This window comes from Gobio gobio (assembly GCF_949357685.1).
Source record: "Gobio gobio genome assembly, chromosome: 1".
Classification (NCBI taxonomy): domain Eukaryota; kingdom Metazoa; phylum Chordata; class Actinopteri; order Cypriniformes; family Gobionidae; genus Gobio; species Gobio gobio.
This window is the reverse complement of record NC_137097.1, coordinates 75,856,630-75,878,551: the sequence shown is the minus strand read 5'-3', so window position 1 is coordinate 75,878,551 and position 21,922 is coordinate 75,856,630. Positions and strand designations below refer to the sequence as shown.

The following is a 21,922-nucleotide window of genomic DNA, read 5'->3' as shown; positions in this document are numbered from 1 at the left end:
AAGATATTGGGTTGTTTTAATCTAGCGATTGGGTTGTTTTAATCTAGTGATTGGGTTATTTTAATCTAGCGTTTGTGTTGTTTTAATCGAGCGTTTGGGTTGTTTTAATTAAGTTATTGGGTTGTTTTAATCTAGCGTTTGGGTTGTTTTAATCTAGCGTTTGGGTTGTTTTATTCTAGCGTTTGGGTTGTTTTAATTAAGTTATTGGGTTGTTTTAATCTAGCGTTTGTGTTGTTTTAATTTAGCGTTTGTGTTGTTTTAATCTTGCGTTTGTGTTGTTTTAATCTAGCGTTTGTGTTGTTTCAATCTTGTGTTTGGGTTGTTTTAATCTAGCGTTTGTGTTGTTTTAATCTAGCGTTTGTGTTGTTTTAATCTAGCGTTTGTGTTGTTTTAATCTAGCGTTTGTGTTGTTTTAATCTAGCGTTTGTGTTGTTTTAATCTAGCGTTTGTGTTGTTTTAATTAAATTAGTGGGTTATTTTAATCTAGCGTTTGGGTTGTTTTAATTAAATTATTGGGTTGTTTTAATCTAGCGTTTGTGTTGTTTTAATTAAGTTATTGGGTTATTTTAATCTAGCGTTTGGGTTGTTTTAATTTAAGTTATTGGGTTATTTTAATCTAGCGTTTGGGTTGTTTTAATTAAGTTATTGGGTTATTTTAATCTAGCGTTTGGGTTGTTTTAATTTAAGTTATTGGGTTATTTTAATCTAGCGTTTGGGTTGTTTTAATTAAGTTATTGGGTTGTTTTAATCTAGCGTTTGGGTTGTTTTAATTAAATTATTGGGTTGTTTTAATCTAGCGTTTGGGTTGTTTTAATCTAGTGATTGGGTTGTTTTAATCGAGCGTTTGGTTTGTTTTAATTAAGTTATTGGGTTGTTTTAATCTAGCGTTTGTGTTGTTTTAATCTAGCGTTTGGGTTGTTTTAATCTAGTGATTGGGTTGTTTTAATCGAGCGTTTGGTTTGTTTTAATTAAGTTATTGGGTTGTTTTAATTAAGTTATTGGGTTGTTTTAATCTAGCGTTTGTGTTGTTTTAATCGAGCGTTTGGGTTGTTTTTATTCTAGCGTTTGGGTTGTTTTAATTAAGTTATTGGGTTATTTTAATCTGGCGTTTGGGTTGTTTTAATCTAGCGTTTGTGTTGTTTTAATCGAGCGTTTGGGTTGTTTTTATTCTAGCGTTTGGGTTGTTTTAATTAAGTTATTGGGTTATTTTAATCTGGCGTTTGGGTTGTTTTAATCTAGCGTTTGGGTTGTTTTAATTAAGTTATTGGGTTATTTTAATCTAGCGATTGGTTTGTTTTAACCTAACGATTGGGTTGTTTTAACCCAGCGTTTGGGTTGTTTTAACCCAGCGATTGGGTTGTTTTAGCCTATAGCGATTGGATTGTTTTAATTTAACGTTTGGGTTGTTTTAACCAGCAATTGGGTTGTTTTAGCCTAGCGATTGGATTGTTTTAATCTAGCGTTCGGGTTGTTTTAACCCAGCGATTGGGTTGTTTTAGCCTAGCGATTGGGTTGTTTTAACCCTTATAAGACCTATACTAATGCCCACACATTTGAACGGGTTTTAAAACTGTATCGCTACTGTTAAAGTTATCGTCCTTGATGTGGGGAAGTTTATGTAGGTCATTTTTATAGGCTACTGTGTACTGTATTTAACACAGGTGTTTCAAAATCATTTCATAAATGACACATGTAAAGTGTGTGTTGTTCTTTCCTGACCCGCACAGCTGGTGAATCTCACTCAGATGAAGCTGAACTAGATGAATTTCCAGCGTTCAATCCCCCAAGCCACAAACCCTCAGAGGCTCGTGATGCTTATCTGGAGCTCTTCCCTCGGCGCGTCAGGAGCGCTGCTCTGCGGTGAGGGCGCGCGGCGCGTCTGCAGATGGAGCAGGTGAAGCGGTGGGCTTGTGGGTGAAAACGAGCTGGAGCTCTAGGGGGAGATGGAGGGCCTCGGTGGGCTTCTTTGTTCGCATTGATCTCTTCGGGGTTTTTATACAGCGCTCTCTTCTTTGCATCTTTCTAGGAACTCGAAAGAACTGTGCGCTTTCTTGAAAGTGGCTTTGGTAGGAAAATGTCTTCAAGTGAACATCTTCACAAAGTATGATTTCAATGTTCCTCTCGCTCTATGCATTATATTAGGCCTATGTTTTAAACGCCGCTTTGAAAGGTAACATGGTAAAACATAAAATATGCATTTCAATTGATTACAAACATGCAAACAGTGCATGATTATGTAACCTAATGCTGGGTTGTTTCAACTCATGTTTGGGTCAAATATAGACAAGCCCAACTGTTGGTTCATTTTTTTAAATTAAAATTTGGGTGGGGTTTGTCCATATTTGACCCAAACATGGGTTAAAACAACCCAGCACAAGAAAAAATCTGATAGTTTCTGTTCTGTTAATTCTTCAACTGTCGCACTTTTCTCCCAGTTTAGTAGTACGTCTTCCCTTGTTCTGCTGAACATGTTCTGCTAAAATCTGCAAAAAGTAAAACTGCAATGGTTTTGTCCCTCGGCATGCTGGGTAATGTCCCTCAGCCCTCTGTACAAAGTGAAATCACAAACCAAATCACACAGTGGGTCGCTGTGGGCGCAGTCTTCACGTCTCTGTGGTCTCACGAACATTTCTTTAACCCAGCATCTCACACAACTGCTAAATATTCAGTGTTTTTTTTTTCTCATTTGATCAGTCAGATAAGCACAGAGAGGAGATGAAGCTTGTATGAAGTCCCAGAGAATTCAAATGATCTCCCAGAAGAACACTGTATTTTTCACAGGTTAGTCTTTCATCTTAATGGAGTTTATCTGATGTTTGTTTTTGTTCTCAAAATGACCGAAATGGGTCTTCAGTAAGAGTAAAGAGCTATAAAATATTATATTATCCAAGTGATTTTCTTAATATCGTGTCTTAATATGTTTAAACCTTCTTAAATCAAGATACATTTACTTGAGGTGTAAAACGACAAGAAAAGAATGAGAAATGTATCAAAATGAAGTGAGTTTATGCTTAAAACCAGAACAAATATCAGAAAAAGACACTTAATTCAGAGGGATAACAAGTTTTGAGCATTCAATTTGATAATATTTTTAGTAGTTTGTATTTAAGTAGATGTATCCTGATTTAAGGATGTTTAAACAAGGAAAACAAGACAATACTGAGGAAGAACATCTTTTGAGTTCACAAAAATATGAACTATTGATAAAGCCAGCCAAGATTCCACCACTAATTTGAGATTACATGATTTAAATTTTAAGTTAAACGTATGCATTAGAGTTAAGAGCGATTAAAATGTATGAGTACAAAATAAAAATCTGGAAGTTATGCTTACTTACACTTTGATCATTATACGACATGAAGGGAATATTACATAGGTTGCTTTTAAAAGGTGACATAATTTCTGACTAAAATTATTAACTACGGTTAATTATTCAGTCAAACGCTGGATCAACTTTTAAAATAAGCCTTATTAGTTTCTATTACGTAAAATATAAAATATAAATACTTTATTTGTATTACTTATCTTCCCTTGAAACCAAATAACTGATTTCTTGTTGAATCGTTTGCATCAATGAAGAGAATTACAATAAAATGAATGTTCCAAGTGCCCAACCAAAGTGAACACTGATCTCCATCATGGTGATTTTTTTTTAATTTTCTTGACAAAACGGCACTCAAACCAATCAATTAATCTTAACTTGGGTTTTCTGAGCTGACTATACAATGTATAGCATGTGAATAGTACAGATTACTAGATTTACAATTAAATTAAGACTAAAAAGCGCCACTGTTGGATTTTACGACATCATGAGACTTAATCAGTTATGATGCCGAATGACGTTGACATGGATTGGTACATTATGCTCTCTTATGAAGGATGAGCAGATTTTACCAGGCGCCCTGATTTGACGTCTGAAGCGAGGACACATCAGAAAACGTTCATACTTCCTGTGTGGCCGTTCCTCCCGCCTGAGTCTGAAGAAGCTTCAGAACCGAATCACAACTCAATCAAGCAGACGCGCTTTCATCGCCCGGACGCCCGCCGGTGAGTCTGATCCCGACTGCTAATTACTCGCAGAAACACATGAGCAGATTTATCATGATCAACCGTCTAACATTTAGTGCATCAAAAACTTTTAATAAATGCGTATTGGTTTAGTTTAGTTTAGTTTAGTAGTTTCACCCTGTCTAATTTTTTTTGTCATAATTACGATTCAGTTTATGCATTTAAACGGATTTGTCAAAATCAAATTTGTCAAACGGTAGTGCAGTTTAGTTTTTTGCTATGGAAGAGTTTCTATATGTCCCGAGCACACTTACGGCAGAGAGCAATGATTGATATGGTGATTTGGAGAGACGTTTGGGGCTGCAGGTGAGTGAGCCGGTGCAGGTGTTTGACATCTCTAAACCTCAGAATCTGTCATCTTTAACTGACTTCACTCTTCAACAGCTGCAGCTCCACACAAACACACACACACACACACACACACACACCGACTGCACAAGAATCTGTTTCACTAGATTATACCTGTTATACACTCACATACAAGTCATACATCTAAATCAGGATCATATGTACATATGTTACATATTAATATTTATATATTCTCACAATAATTGAATATTTCCTTTCGTTTATTGGTTCATGTTTATTACGATACGGAGAATTAATCAAAATAACTTGCCGATACGAATTATTATGTTATTAATAAATGTATAAATTATATTATATTCTGAAAGTTTCAATATATTCATATCTTGTGTATTAATATTTATATATTTTTTCTTATTATACATAAAATTATAGTATTTACCTTGATATATTTAATGATTTTGGAGAATTAATCAAAATAATATGCTGATACTTATTATATTATCAATAAATGTATACATTATATTATATTCTGGCAGTTTTTTATATTATGTATTAATATTTTTTTATCTTATTATAAAAAATGTATAGTATTTACCTTTTTTTTGGATCATTTATCTAATGATTTGGAGAATTAAGCAAAATAACAATGTAGTTTATAAATCGTTTGCATCAATGAAGAGAATTACAATAAAATGAATGTTCCAAGTGCCCAATGAAAGTGAACACTGATCTCCATCATGGTGATTTTTTCAAATTTTCTTGACAAAACGGCACTCAAACCAATCAATTAATCTTAATTTGGGTTTTCTGAGCTGAGTACACAATGTATAGCATGTGAATAGTACATATGATTTGGAGAATTAAGCAAAATAACAATACTTATACTAATTATTATATTTTGAATACATTTATTTACATAATGTTCATAAATGTACATTATGTTCTGTTACATGTAATTTATATATCAATTTTATAGAACTTTTTTATATTTTATGGTGTGGAGAATTGAGCAAAATAACAATACTGATACTAATGAGTATATTACATTTTAAATAAATATATTTGTAGTTTATAAATGTAAATGTAGTTTATTATGATACTTTCTATATAATGATCATTTATATTCATATATCAACATTTTTATACATTTCATTTATTGGTTAATTCGTGTTCTGATATGGAGATTTAATCAAAATAATAACCATACTGCTAATAATTAGATAATATTTTGAATAAATTATATGTTTAATATGAATAATTTCTGTATACTCATATTTTTCCTATGATATTTTTCCTTTTATTTTTTTGATGTGGAGAATTAATAAAAATAACAATACTGATGATAATTATATTTAATTATGTTATATTATATACATTTGGGATGTGTTGTGCTTTCATTTCAGATCTGACCTGACCCGTCGTGTCTTCACTCCCACTGATGAAATGCCTCGGTCGTTTCTAGTGAAAAGCAAGAGGGCGGGGTATCATTCCACACGCTCCGCCCACTCCCAGCGTGGGGATGGATGGACGTCCAGCGGTCAGTCACAGGCCCTGGAGCTGCTGCCCGACTGCAGCCGGCCGCCGGTGTGCTGGACCGATAACAGCACTGATGGAGCCGAAGCTGAACCCACAGCAGGTACACAGACAACAGATCAACACCAGTGACTGGAATATTGAGGCAGATTGAGCACGATATGAAATATTTGCATTGTGGGAGTTTCTCATGACATCTAAAGACACTCATAATGAAAACAGAGTCTGATTTATAACCCTTACTAGTACTCGCAGCTCATGAGAACTTAACTTCAACAAATCTCCCATACATGACTTCCATGATAAGATCATGACAACTTGAATGAGTCATTGTGATATTTTTTCCATTAGACTAATAAAATACCTCACCACAAACTATTAGTTTCTATTATGATTCTATTAAATCTGCTTCCCTGCCAAACACAGAATTTTCCATTATTTGTGAGAAAACGCTTCCCTGCCAAACACGTAATTTTCCGTTATTTGTTAGAAAACGCTTCCCTGCCAAACACAGAATTTTCCGTTAATTGTGAGAAAACGCTTCCCTGCCAAACACGTAATTTTCCGTTATTTGTGAGAAAACACTTCCCTGCCAAACACGGAATTTTCCGTTATTTGTGAGAAAACGCTTCCCTGCCAAACACGTAATTTTCCGTTATTTGTTAGAAAACGCTTCCCTGCCAAACACGTAATTTTCCGTTATTTGTGAGAAAACGCTTCCCTGCCAAACACGTAATTTTCCGTTAATTGTGAGAAAACGCTTCCCTGCCAAACACGGAATTTTCCGTTATTTGTGAGAAAACGCTTCCCTGCCAAACACGGAATTTTCCGTTATTTGTTAGAAAACGCTTCCCTGCCAAACACGGAATTTTCCGTTATTTGTTAGAAAACGCTTCCCTGCCAAACACGGAATTTTCCGTTATTTGTTAGAAAACGCTTCCCTGCCAAACACGGAATTTTCCGTTATTTGTGAGAAAACGCTTCCCTGCCAAACACGTAATTTTCCGTTATTTGTGAGAAAACGCTTCCCTGCCAAACACGGAATTTTCCGTTATTTGTGAGAAAACGCTTCCCTGCCAAACACGGAATTTTCCGTTATTTGTTAGAAAACGCTTCCCTGCCAAACACGGAATTTTCCGTTATTTGTTAGAAAACGTTTCCCTGTCAAACACGTAATTTTCCGTTATTTGTGAGAAAACACTTCCCTGCCAAACACAGAATTTTCCGTTATTTGTGAGAAAACGCTTCCCTGCCAAACACGTAATTTTCCGTTATTTGTTAGAAAACGCTTCCCTGCCAAACACGTAATTTTCCGTTATTTGTGAGAAAACGCTTCCCTGCCAAACACGTAATTTTCCGTTAATTGTGAGAAAACGCTTCCCTGCCAAACACGGAATTTTCCGTTATTTGTGAGAAAACGCTTCCCTGCCAAACACGGAATTTTCCGTTATTTGTTAGAAAACGCTTCCCTGCCAAACACGGAATTTTCCGTTATTTGTTAGAAAACGCTTCCCTGCCAAACACGGAATTTTCCGTTATTTGTTAGAAAACGCTTCCCTGCCAAACACGTAATTTTCCGTTATTTGTGAGAAAACGCTTCCCTGCCAAACACGTAATTTTCCGTTATTTGTGAGAAAACGCTTCCCTGCCAAACACGGAATTTTCCGTTATTTGTGAGAAAACGCTTCCCTGCCAAACACGGAATTTTCCGTTATTTGTTAGAAAACGCTTCCCTGCCAAACACGGAATTTTCCGTTATTTGTTAGAAAACGTTTCCCTGTCAAACACGTAATTTTCCGTTATTTGTGAGAAAACACTTCCCTGCCAAACACAGAATTTTCCGTTATTTGTGAGAATACGCTTCCCTGCCAAACACGGAATTTTCCGTTATTTGTTAGAAAACGTTTCCCTGCCAAACACGTAATTTTCCGTTATTTGTGAGAAAACACTTCCCTGCCAAACACAGAATTTTCCGTTATTTGTGAGAAACGCTTCCCTGCCAAACACGGAATTTTCCGTTATTTGTGAGAAAACGCTTCCCTGCCAAACACGGAATTTTCCGTTATTTGTGAGAAAACGCTTCCCTGCCAAACACGGAATTTTCCGTTATTTATTAGAAAACGTTTCCCTGCCAAACACGGAATTTTCCGTTATTTATTAGAAAACGTTTCCCTGCCAAACACGTAATTTTCCGTTATTTGTGAGAAAACGCTTCCCTGCCAAACACGTAATTTTCCGTTATTTGTTAGAAAACGCTTCCCTGCCAAACACGTAATTTTCCGTTATTTGTGAGAAAACGCTTCCCTGCCAAACACGTAATTTTCCGTTAATTGTGAGAAAACGCTTCCCTGCCAAACACGGAATTTTCCGTTATTTGTGAGAAAACGCTTCCCTGCCAAACACGGAATTTTCCGTTATTTGTTAGAAAACGCTTCCCTGCCAAACACAGAATTTTCCGTTAATTGTGAGAAAACGCTTCCCTGCCAAACACGTAATTTTCCGTTATTTGTGAGAAAACACTTCCCTGCCAAACACGGAATTTTCCGTTATTTGTGAGAAAACGCTTCCCTGCCAAACACGTAATTTTCCGTTATTTGTTAGAAAACGCTTCCCTGCCAAACACGTAATTTTCCGTTATTTGTGAGAAAACGCTTCCCTGCCAAACACGTAATTTTCCGTTAATTGTGAGAAAACGCTTCCCTGCCAAACACGGAATTTTCCGTTATTTGTGAGAAAACGCTTCCCTGCCAAACACGGAATTTTCCGTTATTTGTTAGAAAACGCTTCCCTGCCAAACACGGAATTTTCCGTTATTTGTTAGAAAACGCTTCCCTGCCAAACACGGAATTTTCCGTTATTTGTTAGAAAACGCTTCCCTGCCAAACACGGAATTTTCCGTTATTTGTGAGAAAACGCTTCCCTGCCAAACACGTAATTTTCCGTTATTTGTGAGAAAACGCTTCCCTGCCAAACACGGAATTTTCCGTTATTTGTGAGAAAACGCTTCCCTGCCAAACACGGAATTTTCCGTTATTTGTTAGAAAACGCTTCCCTGCCAAACACGGAATTTTCCGTTATTTGTTAGAAAACGTTTCCCTGTCAAACACGTAATTTTCCGTTATTTGTGAGAAAACACTTCCCTGCCAAACACAGAATTTTCCGTTATTTGTGAGAAAACGCTTCCCTGCCAAACACGTAATTTTCCGTTATTTGTTAGAAAACGCTTCCCTGCCAAACACGTAATTTTCCGTTATTTGTGAGAAAACGCTTCCCTGCCAAACACGTAATTTTCCGTTAATTGTGAGAAAACGCTTCCCTGCCAAACACGGAATTTTCCGTTATTTGTGAGAAAACGCTTCCCTGCCAAACACGGAATTTTCCGTTATTTGTTAGAAAACGCTTCCCTGCCAAACACGGAATTTTCCGTTATTTGTTAGAAAACGCTTCCCTGCCAAACACGGAATTTTCCGTTATTTGTTAGAAAACGCTTCCCTGCCAAACACGTAATTTTCCGTTATTTGTGAGAAAACGCTTCCCTGCCAAACACGTAATTTTCCGTTATTTGTGAGAAAACGCTTCCCTGCCAAACACGGAATTTTCCGTTATTTGTGAGAAAACGCTTCCCTGCCAAACACGGAATTTTCCGTTATTTGTTAGAAAACGCTTCCCTGCCAAACACGGAATTTTCCGTTATTTGTTAGAAAACGTTTCCCTGTCAAACACGTAATTTTCCGTTATTTGTGAGAAAACACTTCCCTGCCAAACACAGAATTTTCCGTTATTTGTGAGAATACGCTTCCCTGCCAAACACGGAATTTTCCGTTATTTGTTAGAAAACGTTTCCCTGCCAAACACGTAATTTTCCGTTAATTGTGAGAAAACACTTCCCTGCCAAACACAGAATTTTCCGTTATTTGTGAGAAACGCTTCCCTGCCAAACACGGAATTTTCCGTTATTTGTGAGAAAACGCTTCCCTGCCAAACACGGAATTTTCCGTTATTTGTGAGAAAACGCTTCCCTGCCAAACACGGAATTTTCCGTTATTTATTAGAAAACGTTTCCCTGCCAAACACGGAATTTTCCGTTATTTATTAGAAAACGTTTCCCTGCCAAACACGTAATTTTCCGTTATTTGTGAGAAACGCTTCCCTGCCAAGCACGGAATTTTCCGTTATTTGTGAGAAAATGCTTCCCTGCCAAACACGGAATTTTCCGTTATTTGTGAGAAAATGCTTCCCTGCCAAACACAGAATTTTCCGTTATTTGTGAGAAAACGCTTCCCTGCCGAACACAGAATTTTCCGTTATTTATTAGAAAACGTTTCCCTGCCAAACACGTAATTTTCCGTTATTTGTGAGAAACGCTTCCCTGCCAAACACGGAATTTTCCGTTATTTGTGAGAAAATGCTTCCCTGCCGAACACAGAATTTTCCGTTATTTATTAGAAAACACTTCCCTGCCAAACACAGAATTTTCCGTTATTTGTGAGAAACGCTTCCCTGCCAAACACGGAATTTTCCGTTATTTGTGAGAAAACGCTTCCCTGCCAAACACGGAATTTTCCGTTATTTGTGAGAAAACGCTTCCCTGCCGAACACAGAATTTTCCGTTATTTATTAGAAAACGTTTCCCTGCCAAACACGTAATTTTCCGTTATTTGTGAGAAAACGCTTCCCTGCCAAACACGTAATTTTCCGTTATTTGTTAGAAAACACTTCCCTGCCGCGTTTTCAATTTTAGACGCTAGGGGGCGCTATTACGCATCTCAATGAGTACTGAATCTCCTGATCAAAACACATGTGAGGAAGACGCGAACAAACAAGCGATCATATGTAAGCAGATGCATATGTAAAATAACGCGAGCATCAACATTAAACAGCATATAAATCAAAACTGCCTAATGTTACTGAATGAAATGTGGACCCAGGACGAGCTCTAGGACTGTGCAAAAGTGGCCACAATTGACTCCAGTGGCTGCGTCAGAGACGTATTGAAAAGCTTCCCATTCCCACATACAGTGGTCTCTAAATACACAATTTTGGTGTAATTTTACAGGAAACCCTATGAAGTTACATAAAACACTGCTAAACGTGACAAATGTTTAAGTATATGTTATCTGAGCTGTAATAAATCCCACAACAAAAGAGGAGCTTTTTGATTTTTTGGTTATAAATTCATTTTTGAAAGTGTATAGGACCTGTGTGCTCTAGCACCCTGCAGACAGTTTGGGCTGTTTCCACTAGATTCCAGAAAATACTGGAAACAATTATTTTGTGACACTGGGATATTGCATTTATACCACTGCATATGGGGAGACTTATATATTGGAGAGATTTGGGTAGGTGGAAATTACATAAAAAAAGTAATATTCCTCCCTTCAGATCCATTTGAATAAATCTTGCATACAACATGATACAGATAAAAAAAAAATCCATTATTTGTTGCCATCTAGTGGAAACAGCCAAAACTGTCTGCAGGGTGCTAGAACACACAGGGCCTGAGTTATACAATCTAAAAAATTAACTTATAACAAAAAAAAAAATCAAAAGCGCCTCTTTTTTGGGGGCGTTTATTACAGCTGAGACAACATAAACGTACACTTTTAGCAGTTTTTTATGTAACTTCAAAGGGTTTCCTGTGAAATTACACCACATTTGTGTATTTAGAGACCACTGTATGTGGGTATGGGAAGCTTTTTAATTTGGGTAATTTGGGTAATAATTCCAGGCGGAAATCCCCAAAAATGGTTCGAGAGCATAAGAGGTTAAGAATAGGTCTACATTTCCCATAATGCTTTGCGGAGAGTGAGCTTGCGCGCTCAAATGAGAGATTCAATGAGCACGCTGCAGAAATTATGCAATCCCTGTATAATACTGCTCAAAGGTTCAGTAAACAGAGGTGACGGGAGAAACGAAGATTTTCGAAACTGAATTAATTGAACTATTGTTTCCAAGGGTTTCCAAAACTGTGTAAATGCAACGAAAACATGTATAATCACTCCTCTTACAAACCGTATCAACACGATAAAGAAAGCGTAATCGATTAAATGTAATCTACAAATAATTACATATGATGGTCCTGTAAAATGTGTGTTCTTTTATTATTTTGTAGTGCTTGTTTGTCAGTTACTAGCTTAAACCAAGGTTCAACACAATATGATGTAACAAAGCCTTGTTTGCTGAAATCATGAGGCTTGGTGAGTTTGAAACAAGCTCCAAACCACAAAAGATTCGTAAATGTTTCGAAGCTTTAGGGCAGAGTGGGGGAAAATTCCCCCCTTAGGGACTGTGTAACCTTTTCTGTGAAACAAAAGTTAAATGTGTCTTGAATAGTTATCCTAAAACGCTTTATACGTTTACAGAAAAATTAGTGTACAAGCATGTTTTAGCTTAAAATTTACAAAGACAAGCCAAAATAACAGTAGATAAATATGAATATTATTACTGAACCATTTAAAAAAAAAATCAAGCTTTTTGAAAAATATTGTTAGCTGATGCTAACTGGCTGGCTAGCCACCTAGTTAGATTACATTGATGGAAAAATAAAGAATGTGATGTTCAGAACACGGTTACTACAGTATTTATGATAGGGGGAAGCGATGCCCCCTGGGGGCATTTTACCCCCCAACTAGGTTTGAAGAAAAAAGTTATGTCATTCTGAAAATATAATATTTTAAGTAGGGAAAGTGGGGTGAGTTGTGCCATGACAGTCATGCCTTCAACTTAAGACTGTCCATATATTTCAGGATGTGGTGCATCCCTGAGAACAATAACTTTGGATCTGAAATAAATTGTTTCAGAAATATAGCTTTTGGGAAAAAAAAGTGGTCACGTGGCACAACTTGCCCCTGGTGCAGGGTAAGTTGGGCCTTTGGGGAGAATACATTGGGGTAAATTGTAGCTTTGCGGTCAAAACGTTTACATCACTCTGGACAACGTAGTCCATAGTAACAACAAAAACTTATCTTGATTTTATCTAGTGGTTATTTTGGGAAAGTGTGTGTGGGGGGAGCAGACAGTGTTTTGTCGTTTAATTTTACTTAAAGTCATCATGAAAACATCTCCTATTCTATTGTGTGTGTTGGCAGTGAAGCAGTCTGGGGTTTATTCGTCTGACCTGTCGTCTTCTGCTGCTGTGGAGAGACACAGCGATCTTGAGCATCTGATCCAGACTTTACTCAGTCACCATCAGCTGACCAACGTCCAGACGCCGCTGTGCGAGTGTCCGCTCTGTGAGAAGGTGAGGAACTCAATCCTGGTCCATGTGTGTGTGTGTGTGTGTGTGTCCTTTATTGAACACACCTGGTGGAAATCATCAAACAAATGAGCAATTGCATTTAGGGTATGTTTACACGACGACGATCTACTAAAATGGAAAAGTGAGTGCAGACCACAAGGTTGTAAAAATGTTCCCCGTTCACACGGATCCCTGAAAACGACTAAAAACGCATTATTATGCACTTCAGGCCAGTAGATGGCGAAGTAACTTTGTAATGACACACAACTGAACGCGTGATGTGCATGACGTCACTGTTTTCACAAACTCACGTTTTCATAGTTTACAGGAAGACTATGATGGTATCGTTAACACAACACCGTTTTCAACGAAAAACTGAAAACTTTACGCGTTTTGGCCGTTCATTTACACAACAACAGTGTTTTGGGAGCCTGAGAATGTAAACTTTCTCAAGATTTTGAAAATGATACCATTATAAACAGCAAAAACGTAATTCAGAGTCCATTGTTGTCTCAACACTCTTTGGGCCCTATTTTAACGTTTCGAGCTCATGGCGCAGGTGCTCTTAGGGCGTGTCCAAATCCACCTTTGTTAGTTTAACGATGGAAAAAACGGTCGGTGCGCCAGGCACATGGTCTAAAAGGGTTGTGCCTCGTCTCTTAATGAGTCATGGGTGTGTTTTGGGCGTAACGTGCAATAAACCAATCAGAGTCTCATCTCCCTTTCCCTTTAAAAGCCAATTGCGAAAAAAAGTGTATGAGCGTTGTGCTCCCGCCTAAAGGCTCATATTACAAAAGCGCTCTATAAGTAACACACAAAATACTGCACTATTGACTTTAGAGCAGGTTTGTGTTGGTCAATGGCACAGTGGTTTTCAGTTCCTCAAAATAGCAACACGCCAACAATGCACCTGAACACACCTGGTGTTCAGACCAGATGCGCCAGTGCATTTGATATTTAAACAATGTGGCGCTGGATGTGAAAATAAGAACTACGTTGAGTTGAAACTAGCAAAAAACACTTGCATTGCGCCAGGTGTATGATAAAGCCCATTGTAATTTAAGTAAAACATGGTTGAGAAATTTAAAGCAATCAGTTCCCACATATTTGCTAGCTTATTCAGAAAACTGTTTTGTTTAAGTTCAGTGAACTTAAATCTTTAAGTTGACTGAACGAAGTACTCAACTTGTGAAATTGAGTTGAATTTTCTAAGTAAACTCATCAAGTAAAAAATGTTGAGTGAAGATAAATATATATATATATATATATATATATATATATATATATATATATATATATATATATATATATATATATATATATATATATATATATATATATATATATATATATATATATATATATTAGTGGTGGGCGGTTATCGGCGTTAACATGCTGCATTAACGCGAGACTCTTATCGGGCGATAAAAAAAATTGTTGGGTTGGGAGCTGGGTCTATACTACGCAAGCTATGATGACTTTCACCTTGATATTTTAGCGCAGATGTATACCTAGCCGAATTTCACTGTAGGGGGCGAGAGAACGAGTCTTCGAACCAGTGTGTATGCCTACTAGTGTTGTCAAAAATATCCATATTTCGCTATGTATCGATACTGAAATATCTGAAACGATACGATACTCATTTTCTATAGTATCGATATCAGCTGCGCTTTCCTCTACCTCTCCTACATTAGTGAGTTGATACGCACCTGCCTCCTCTCATTCAGTCTGGTTAATCCCTTGAACATTGCTAACGCGTGTTCTGCTGGACTTTTGTTATTATTGGTGTGACCGGTCTAAATTTCGTGTGGGTTTGCACATAACGTTAATTCTACTAATTCCCACAGATTTCGCGCTCGCATTTGAAGCGCACACACACACATACCGTGATAAAGCCGCCTGTGGCATACAAGTGCAAAAATGAGCTCCTTTTTCCAGCTTATTAATGGTCAAATACACTCAAAAACGTCTCAATGCTAATCTTGGTGAGTTTTAATGTAAACACAGTCGTAACCAGCTCACAGGAACAGTGGGATCCATGCGTGCGTCAGGTCTTAAAGGGACAGAAGTTATTTATTATTCAAACTACAAAAAGACAAACGATCCCTTTCGAGCACACATATTCTGAATGCCTTCGGCAGAATTCAAATGAGCCATTTTAATCTAGATTAATCTAGATTAAAAAAATTGATCTATGCCCACCACTAATATATATATATATATATATATATATATATATATATATATATATATATATATATATATATATATATATATATATATATATATATAACAAAACTGCTCCTCATTGAATTTGCATAAATGCGTGTTGCAAAAATGGTGCATAAATATTTTAAGTAAATCCAACACATAATTTCAATGTTGTTGCATGTACTTAAACTTAAATAAAAAAAAACGCAAAGGAAAACCGTTTCATTCTGTTGTTATCATGCAAATGAATGGCCAAAACGCATAAAAGTTTTCTGCTTTTAGTTAGATTGGACCTCAATGGAAACATTTATTTATTCAGCAGATATTTTCATCTAAAGTGGCTCATAAATGAGAAATATCCTACCAGAAGGGGAAAGAAAGCATTGCTAAAACACTAAATTATGTTTTATAAAGCAAAAAATAAACACTTATAGTGCCAAACATAAAGATTTATGTATAGAAACCAATTTCCTCACACGATCTGATCACCTGACATGATTTTCACACATTTACAATTTACGCAAAATCACATGTGGTTTTTTTGGTGTGGTTTTGGAACATTTCATGTGCGCTTGCATGCTTTAAACCTCAAATTTGCATGTGACTGATCAAAACACATTGGAACAATGTGAAACATTAATTTCCATCACTGGTGATATTGTGTGATATTAATATTACTATGCCTTCTGTAGCTCCTGTCCTCTGCTGTAGGTTTGACGTCTCACTTGTCCAAGTCACATGTCAACAGGGCTGCTCTCCCATTGGCCGGCTACACGAGCCAAGTCCAGCCGCACTATGAGTACAGACCCACAGGAATACTCAGGGTAAGAGTAAGTACAAAAAAAACTTATTTTATTTCAGCTAGTCAAAATACGTATTATTTCTAAGATGATAACTAGATGCCACTCACTGAATTAAACATGTATGATGAATATTACTACATGTACTTCTCAAAATGTAAGTAGTACTTCTATTTTAATTTTATATTTAGTTAAAATTTGTGCTGGGCAATCGATTAATCGTGATTAATCGCATCCAAAATAAAAGACTGTTTACATATATATATATATATATATATATATATATATATATATATATATATATATATATATATATATATATATATATATATATATATATATATATATATATTAGGGCTGTCAAAAAATTAATCGCGATTAATCGCATCCAAAATAAAAGTTTGTGTTTACATAATATATGTGTGTGTACTCTGTTAATTATTATTTATATAAAAATACACACACATTCATGTATATATTTAAGAAATATTTGCATGTATATACTGTATATACATTTATACAATCTATAATATATATAAATATAAATGTTTTATATATAAAAATAATATTTTTTTCTTAAATATATACATGCTTGTGTGTGTATTTATATATAAATAATAATTAACAGAGTACACACACATATATTATGTAAACACTAACTTTTATTTTGGATGCGATTAATCTCGAATAATCTTTTGACAGCCCTAATTTATATATATATATGTATATATGTATATATGTGTGTGTGTGTGTGTGTGTGTGTGTACTGTGTATAATTATTAAGTATATACAAATACACACATGCATCTATATATTGAAGAAAAATTTTATATTTATAATATAGAAATATATATACAGTAAATACATGCAAATATTTCTTAAATATGTAGATGAAGGAGTGTGTATTTATACTTAATAATTATACACAGTACACACACATATATATTATGTAAACAGACTTTTATTTTGGATGCGATTAATCACGATTAATCGATCACCCAGCACCAATTTTAACTAAATATAAAATTAAAATAGAAGCACTACTTACATTTTTTTAAAGTAGCAATGAAGTAATATTCAGCATTCATGTTTAATTCAGTGAGTGGCATCTAGTTATCATCTTAGAAATAAAAATAAGTTCTTTATTTTTAATACAATTTAGAAAATGTTTTGAAATATAGGCTACTTAGATGGAGTATGTCATCCAGATATCATTAATACAGAAAATGTATACATCCTGCATAAATATAATGAGGTTGAATGTGTGTTTCAGGAGCGTAGTTTTGGCTGTAAGGTTTGTGGGAAGGCGTTCAAGAGGTCGTCGACTCTCTCTACACACCTGCTCATTCACTCGGACACGCGGCCGTTCCCATGTCCCTACTGCGGAAAGAGATTCCACCAGAAGTCTGACATGAAGAAACACACGTTTATACACACCGGTAAAATACACACATAATGGTCTTTCCATTGACTTGTAGCCTATTGATTTTATTCCTAAGCTAATGATATTTTCTTTTTCACCAAGTATTGGTCACACCATGTCCTAACTAGACGTGACGCCGCAACGTTTCGTTTTGTTTTTTCTAACCTGCCACGATGCCGATACGCACAACTTTTCTAATCTAGAAACAGTTATTTCTGGAACAACAATGGCGTATGACAATTATAATCTAACGGTATGATTATGTGCTTTATATTTAATGTCAAAAGAAGATAGTTTGTGAGTTAGAAGGTTATACAGCCGTTAAAGGTGCAGTGTGTAAGTTTTAGCTGTGAGGTTGTGAATTGCATCCCTTTTCGAAGCACATAGAGAAGCTACGGTGGCCGACACAGGACAAAAATGTCATTGTCGGAGAGAGCCGGGAGTGACTAGCGCTCTGTAGAGAAGTTTGTCCGTTTAGGGCTACCGTAGAAACATGACGGCGCAAAATGGCGACTTCACTGTAAGGGGACCCGTGGTGTGTGTAGATAGAAACGGCTCATTCTTAGGTAGTAAAAACATAACGGTTCATTATGTAAGGTCTTTATGCACCACTGAGAACATAGTTATGTATTAGGGCTGGGTAAAAAATATTGATTTCTCAATTTTAATTGATTCTCATTTTTACGAACTGATATCGATTCTTAAATCCCAAGAATCGATTAGTCCTGCTGTTTTCAGTTGATGAATGAACAGAGTATTGTAGCGCGCCTCCCATCCAACAAATCGCATTTGTGCTTTGTTACTATTCATATGAAACAAAGTCTAGTATTTCAAATTACGTCAATTTTATTACGAAAAATCAAAAACATAAATGCCGTTTTTGCGCTGTGGCGTGAGAGAAGCGGCTCAGGAACTGATCTTCTCTTCCACCTTAATAATACCAGTTACAGCGCGAAATAAACATCAATGAGCATCTGAAAGTGTGTTAAAAGATACAGTACAACTTACAGAAATCAGTATCATGTCGTGTAAACGCTCAATCAGTGTTTCAACCGCGGAAAGACGTCAGTAAAACAGTAATGTCACATTTACCTCAGAAAAACCATATCCAGTGTCCATAAACTCGATAGTCAGCCAGAAAAATTTACTCTAGAGAAGAGCATTTTGATAAATATATGCACCACGTTACATATTCATTATCATTTTTAATGTTCTTCAATATTTAATGCATGTGAGAATAAATCTGGTAAGTTTTTATTTAAATGGTTATATATATATAAAAAAAAACGATATGGTGTAAAAATATGATTATGTAATTGTAAAGTTAATATTATAACTTTATTATTATAAAAAAAAAACATAATTGAGTGTAATTTAAGTGTTTGCATACAAATCAGTTAATTTTTTTACCTTCAATATTATAGTAGCTACAACTGACTCCCATAGTTTACAGCTTTAGTTCAGAGATATGTTTTCCTTGAGAAAATTTGCCGTGCATTGTACCTGATATATATTCAAAATAATCGATATCGAATCGAATCGTGAAATTTGTCTCAATACCCAGCCCTTTTATGTATATTATATTGCATTTCTGTCAATAGATCCTCATTAAATACTACACACTGCACCTTTAAGCGACAATGGATAATTCACCTTAGATTTAAAGGGAAGCAAAAACATTAAAACTGTGAACACAATGTTAACAAACAAGTGTATTCTACCACAAAGATTGTTTAAGACACGCGGTAATAATGCAAAAAATTATGAAATATTTGATTATTTACTTATCCATTTTGTTGCAAGTGCAGCTTATAGAGAGAGCCCGCCCACACGCACTTCTGATTGGCTGTGACTTTTGATTGATTTGTCGCGTCAAATTTCTTGTCGCTGGATCTTATGATCTTATCTTCTTATATATTACTTGTCGCTCACATCTGGTTATATCACGGACGTGATGTTGTTAGCGATTAGAAAGTAGACAGCAGGGCAGAGCTAATGTGTTTGTGTGTGTGTGTGTGTGATTGATGTCATCTCTCAGGTGAGAAGCCTCACGTGTGTGTGGTGTGCGGTAAAGCGTTCAGTCAGAGCTCCAATCTGATCACACACAGCAGGAAACACAGCAGCTATCAGCCGTTCAGCTGCCCGCACTGCGCGCTCTGCTTCCAGAGGAGGATGGACCTACAGCGCCACCTGCAGACACACTCAGAGAACCACAGCGCACTGCATCACGGGACCTGAAGCTCACCGGATAATGCTGTTGTTGTAAACACATTTGCTTCTGTCTAACTACACACGTTGTTGCATTATGAAATGCGTCTCTGAATACTTCAAGTTCACATGGCATAGGCCAGGGGTTTTCAAACTTTATAATGCCAAGGACCCCCAAACCTTTTATGAGGGACCCCCTTCCTAAAATCTAGATATATTTATGCATTAAGAAACATTTTAACTGTTAGATAAATAGTAAGTGTGAGATTATCAATGCAACCTATTGTTTCCACACTTTAATTGGCTATACTTAATGCTGGATGTATAAACCTGAAGAAGAACATTTTCAAAAAAAAAAAAAAATGTATAAGCAACTTTCACAATAAATGTAAGCAGCTTCCGTACTGCGCTAAGAAAACTGCCTTACAACCCCAGTGAGCGAGATGAAGGGGACTATAGTGAGAAGATACAAAGCAAACATGTACAATTCTGGAAAGTGTATACGGCAAGAAAGGAGAGAAACATTTAGAAATGAAACGGTAGACTTTAACCGTTTTTTGCTTTGTATTTTTATTCTCTGAAATTGCTGGGGACCCCCAGTTTGAAAACCCATACTGTATAGCTTTAAAGTGATAGTTCACCAAAAACTGAAAATTGTGTCATTTACTTACCCTCATGTTGTTCCAAACCTGTATGAGTTTCTTTGTTCTGCAGAACACAAAAGAAGATATTTTGAGGAATGTTTGTAACCAAGCAGATAGAGCAACTATTGACTACCATAGTAGGGAAAAAATACTATGGTATTGGTAATATGGTATATTATGGTAAATTATGGTTCCCTTGAATGTTTTTTGGTGAACCGGTGTTTGATGCATAATGGACTTTTATTATATATATATATATATATATATATATATATATATATATATATATATATATATATATATATATATATATATATATGAGCATTAGTGATGAACACTTGCTGATAACAAGCACAATCACGTAACTACAAATGCCGTCAGCCACAGTTTTAGATGAAATCAACTGAAAATACATTAAATCTCCATTTTACAAACCAGACTGACTTTATTTATGTCAATTGTCTACAGTTTTTTTTTGAAAATTAACAGAGGTTTAGATGTTGATGTTTTATTGAAAACTTAAAATTCTTTGGTTAGCTCAATGTAAAGGGCTCTTATTTTTTTCTGCTAAAGTTCAGTCTAATGTTGCAGCCTACAAAAAATGTGTCTGAACACTTTAATTTCACATCGCATATGTTTGTATAGAGTGGTGCAGGTGTGACGTCCCTTTGTAGGCCAACAGGCAGTTTGCATCGCACTGGTTCTCTTGATAAAAAGCCAATAGGATTTTCCCATAGGCTTTTGGATTATTGCTAAAAACAAGCTCTGTGATCAACACAAGTTTATGATACTTACACGATTTGTCCATCAAGGTAATTATCGCAGATGAACACAACTTTATGAATTTTTAAGTCTAAATGCAGAAGTAAAAAGCTAAAGGTCGGTTATAAACCGAGTACACCACGGCCGCTCGACTTCAACATCACTAAGGGTCCGATAACTCTTATAGTTTTTATCTCAAAACATTTTTTTCCAGAGCGTTTGAGTTAGAATAGTTTATACGAGCACGATTATGAGCATAATGAGGCTGTAAAAGTGGACTGAGTTTACCGTGATGACGTTTAATCTCTTCGACAGCCTATGTAGTCCCATTTAGCCACTTGTTAACCACCTTTTTCAACACGTAACAGCTTCAAAAATCACGAGTAGGGTAGCACTGATGTATTTTATGTCGTAGAATAAAATGTGAAATTGTCTTGAGCTTGTGTTCACCACAGACCTTATTTCAGCCATTTAAACAAAAACCCAGTGACTTCAGGTGTTTCAATTCATAAAAGTTGTGTTTATCTCTGAAAATTATCTTGATAGACAAATCGTGTAAGTATCATAAACTTGTGTTGATCACAGAGCTTGTTTTTAGCGATAATCCAAAAGCCTATGGGAAAATCCTATTGGGTTTTTATCAAGGGAACTAGTGGGGAATAAGTAAGTGTTCCTTACAACTTATCAAAGATCCAGTGATCCATGAATATTGACATGCAACCAGGAA

The 21,922-nt window shown here is 35.9% G+C and overlaps 1 protein-coding gene across 4 annotated transcripts; it reads left to right on the top strand.

Moving 5' to 3' along the window:
• The first annotated feature begins 1,881 nt into the window (after window positions 1–1,881).
• Window positions 1,882–20,137, top strand: LOC307125228 (uncharacterized protein). 4 transcript variants are annotated; one of them, XM_079814951.1, is made up of 8 exons: window positions 1,882–2,101; window positions 2,695–2,781; window positions 3,879–4,047; window positions 5,781–6,013; window positions 12,999–13,150; window positions 16,051–16,188; window positions 17,432–17,597; window positions 19,620–20,137. In XM_079814951.1, the coding sequence occupies exons 4-8, from the start codon at window positions 5,821–5,823 to the stop codon at window positions 19,817–19,819; spliced, it is 849 nt and encodes a 282-aa protein (XP_079671077.1). In that variant the 5' UTR covers window positions 1,882–2,101; window positions 2,695–2,781; window positions 3,879–4,047; window positions 5,781–5,820; the 3' UTR covers window positions 19,820–20,137. The 4 variants fall into 4 exon arrangements, with proteins under 4 accessions (XP_079671077.1, XP_079671078.1, XP_079671076.1 ...); XM_079814952.1 differs by lacking the exon at window positions 1,882–2,101 and having other exon boundaries at window positions 2,575–2,781; window positions 16,051–16,182; XM_079814950.1 differs by lacking the exon at window positions 1,882–2,101 and having other exon boundaries at window positions 2,575–2,781.
• The last annotated feature ends 1,785 nt before the right edge of the window (window positions 20,138–21,922 follow it).

Bases quoted from the DNA above. Each gene is read 5' to 3' on its own strand.
- LOC307125228 (XM_079814951.1), top strand. From the start codon at position 5,821: ATGCCTCGGTCGTTTCTAGTGAAAAGCAAGAGGGCGGGGTATCATTCC. The intron at 16,189-17,431 runs GTAAGTACAAAA...TGTGTGTTTCAG, and splicing joins CAGGAATACTCAGGGTAAGA to GAGCGTAGTTTTGGCTGTAA. The intron at 17,598-19,619 runs GTAAAATACACA...GTCATCTCTCAG, and splicing joins ACACACGTTTATACACACCG to GTGAGAAGCCTCACGTGTGT.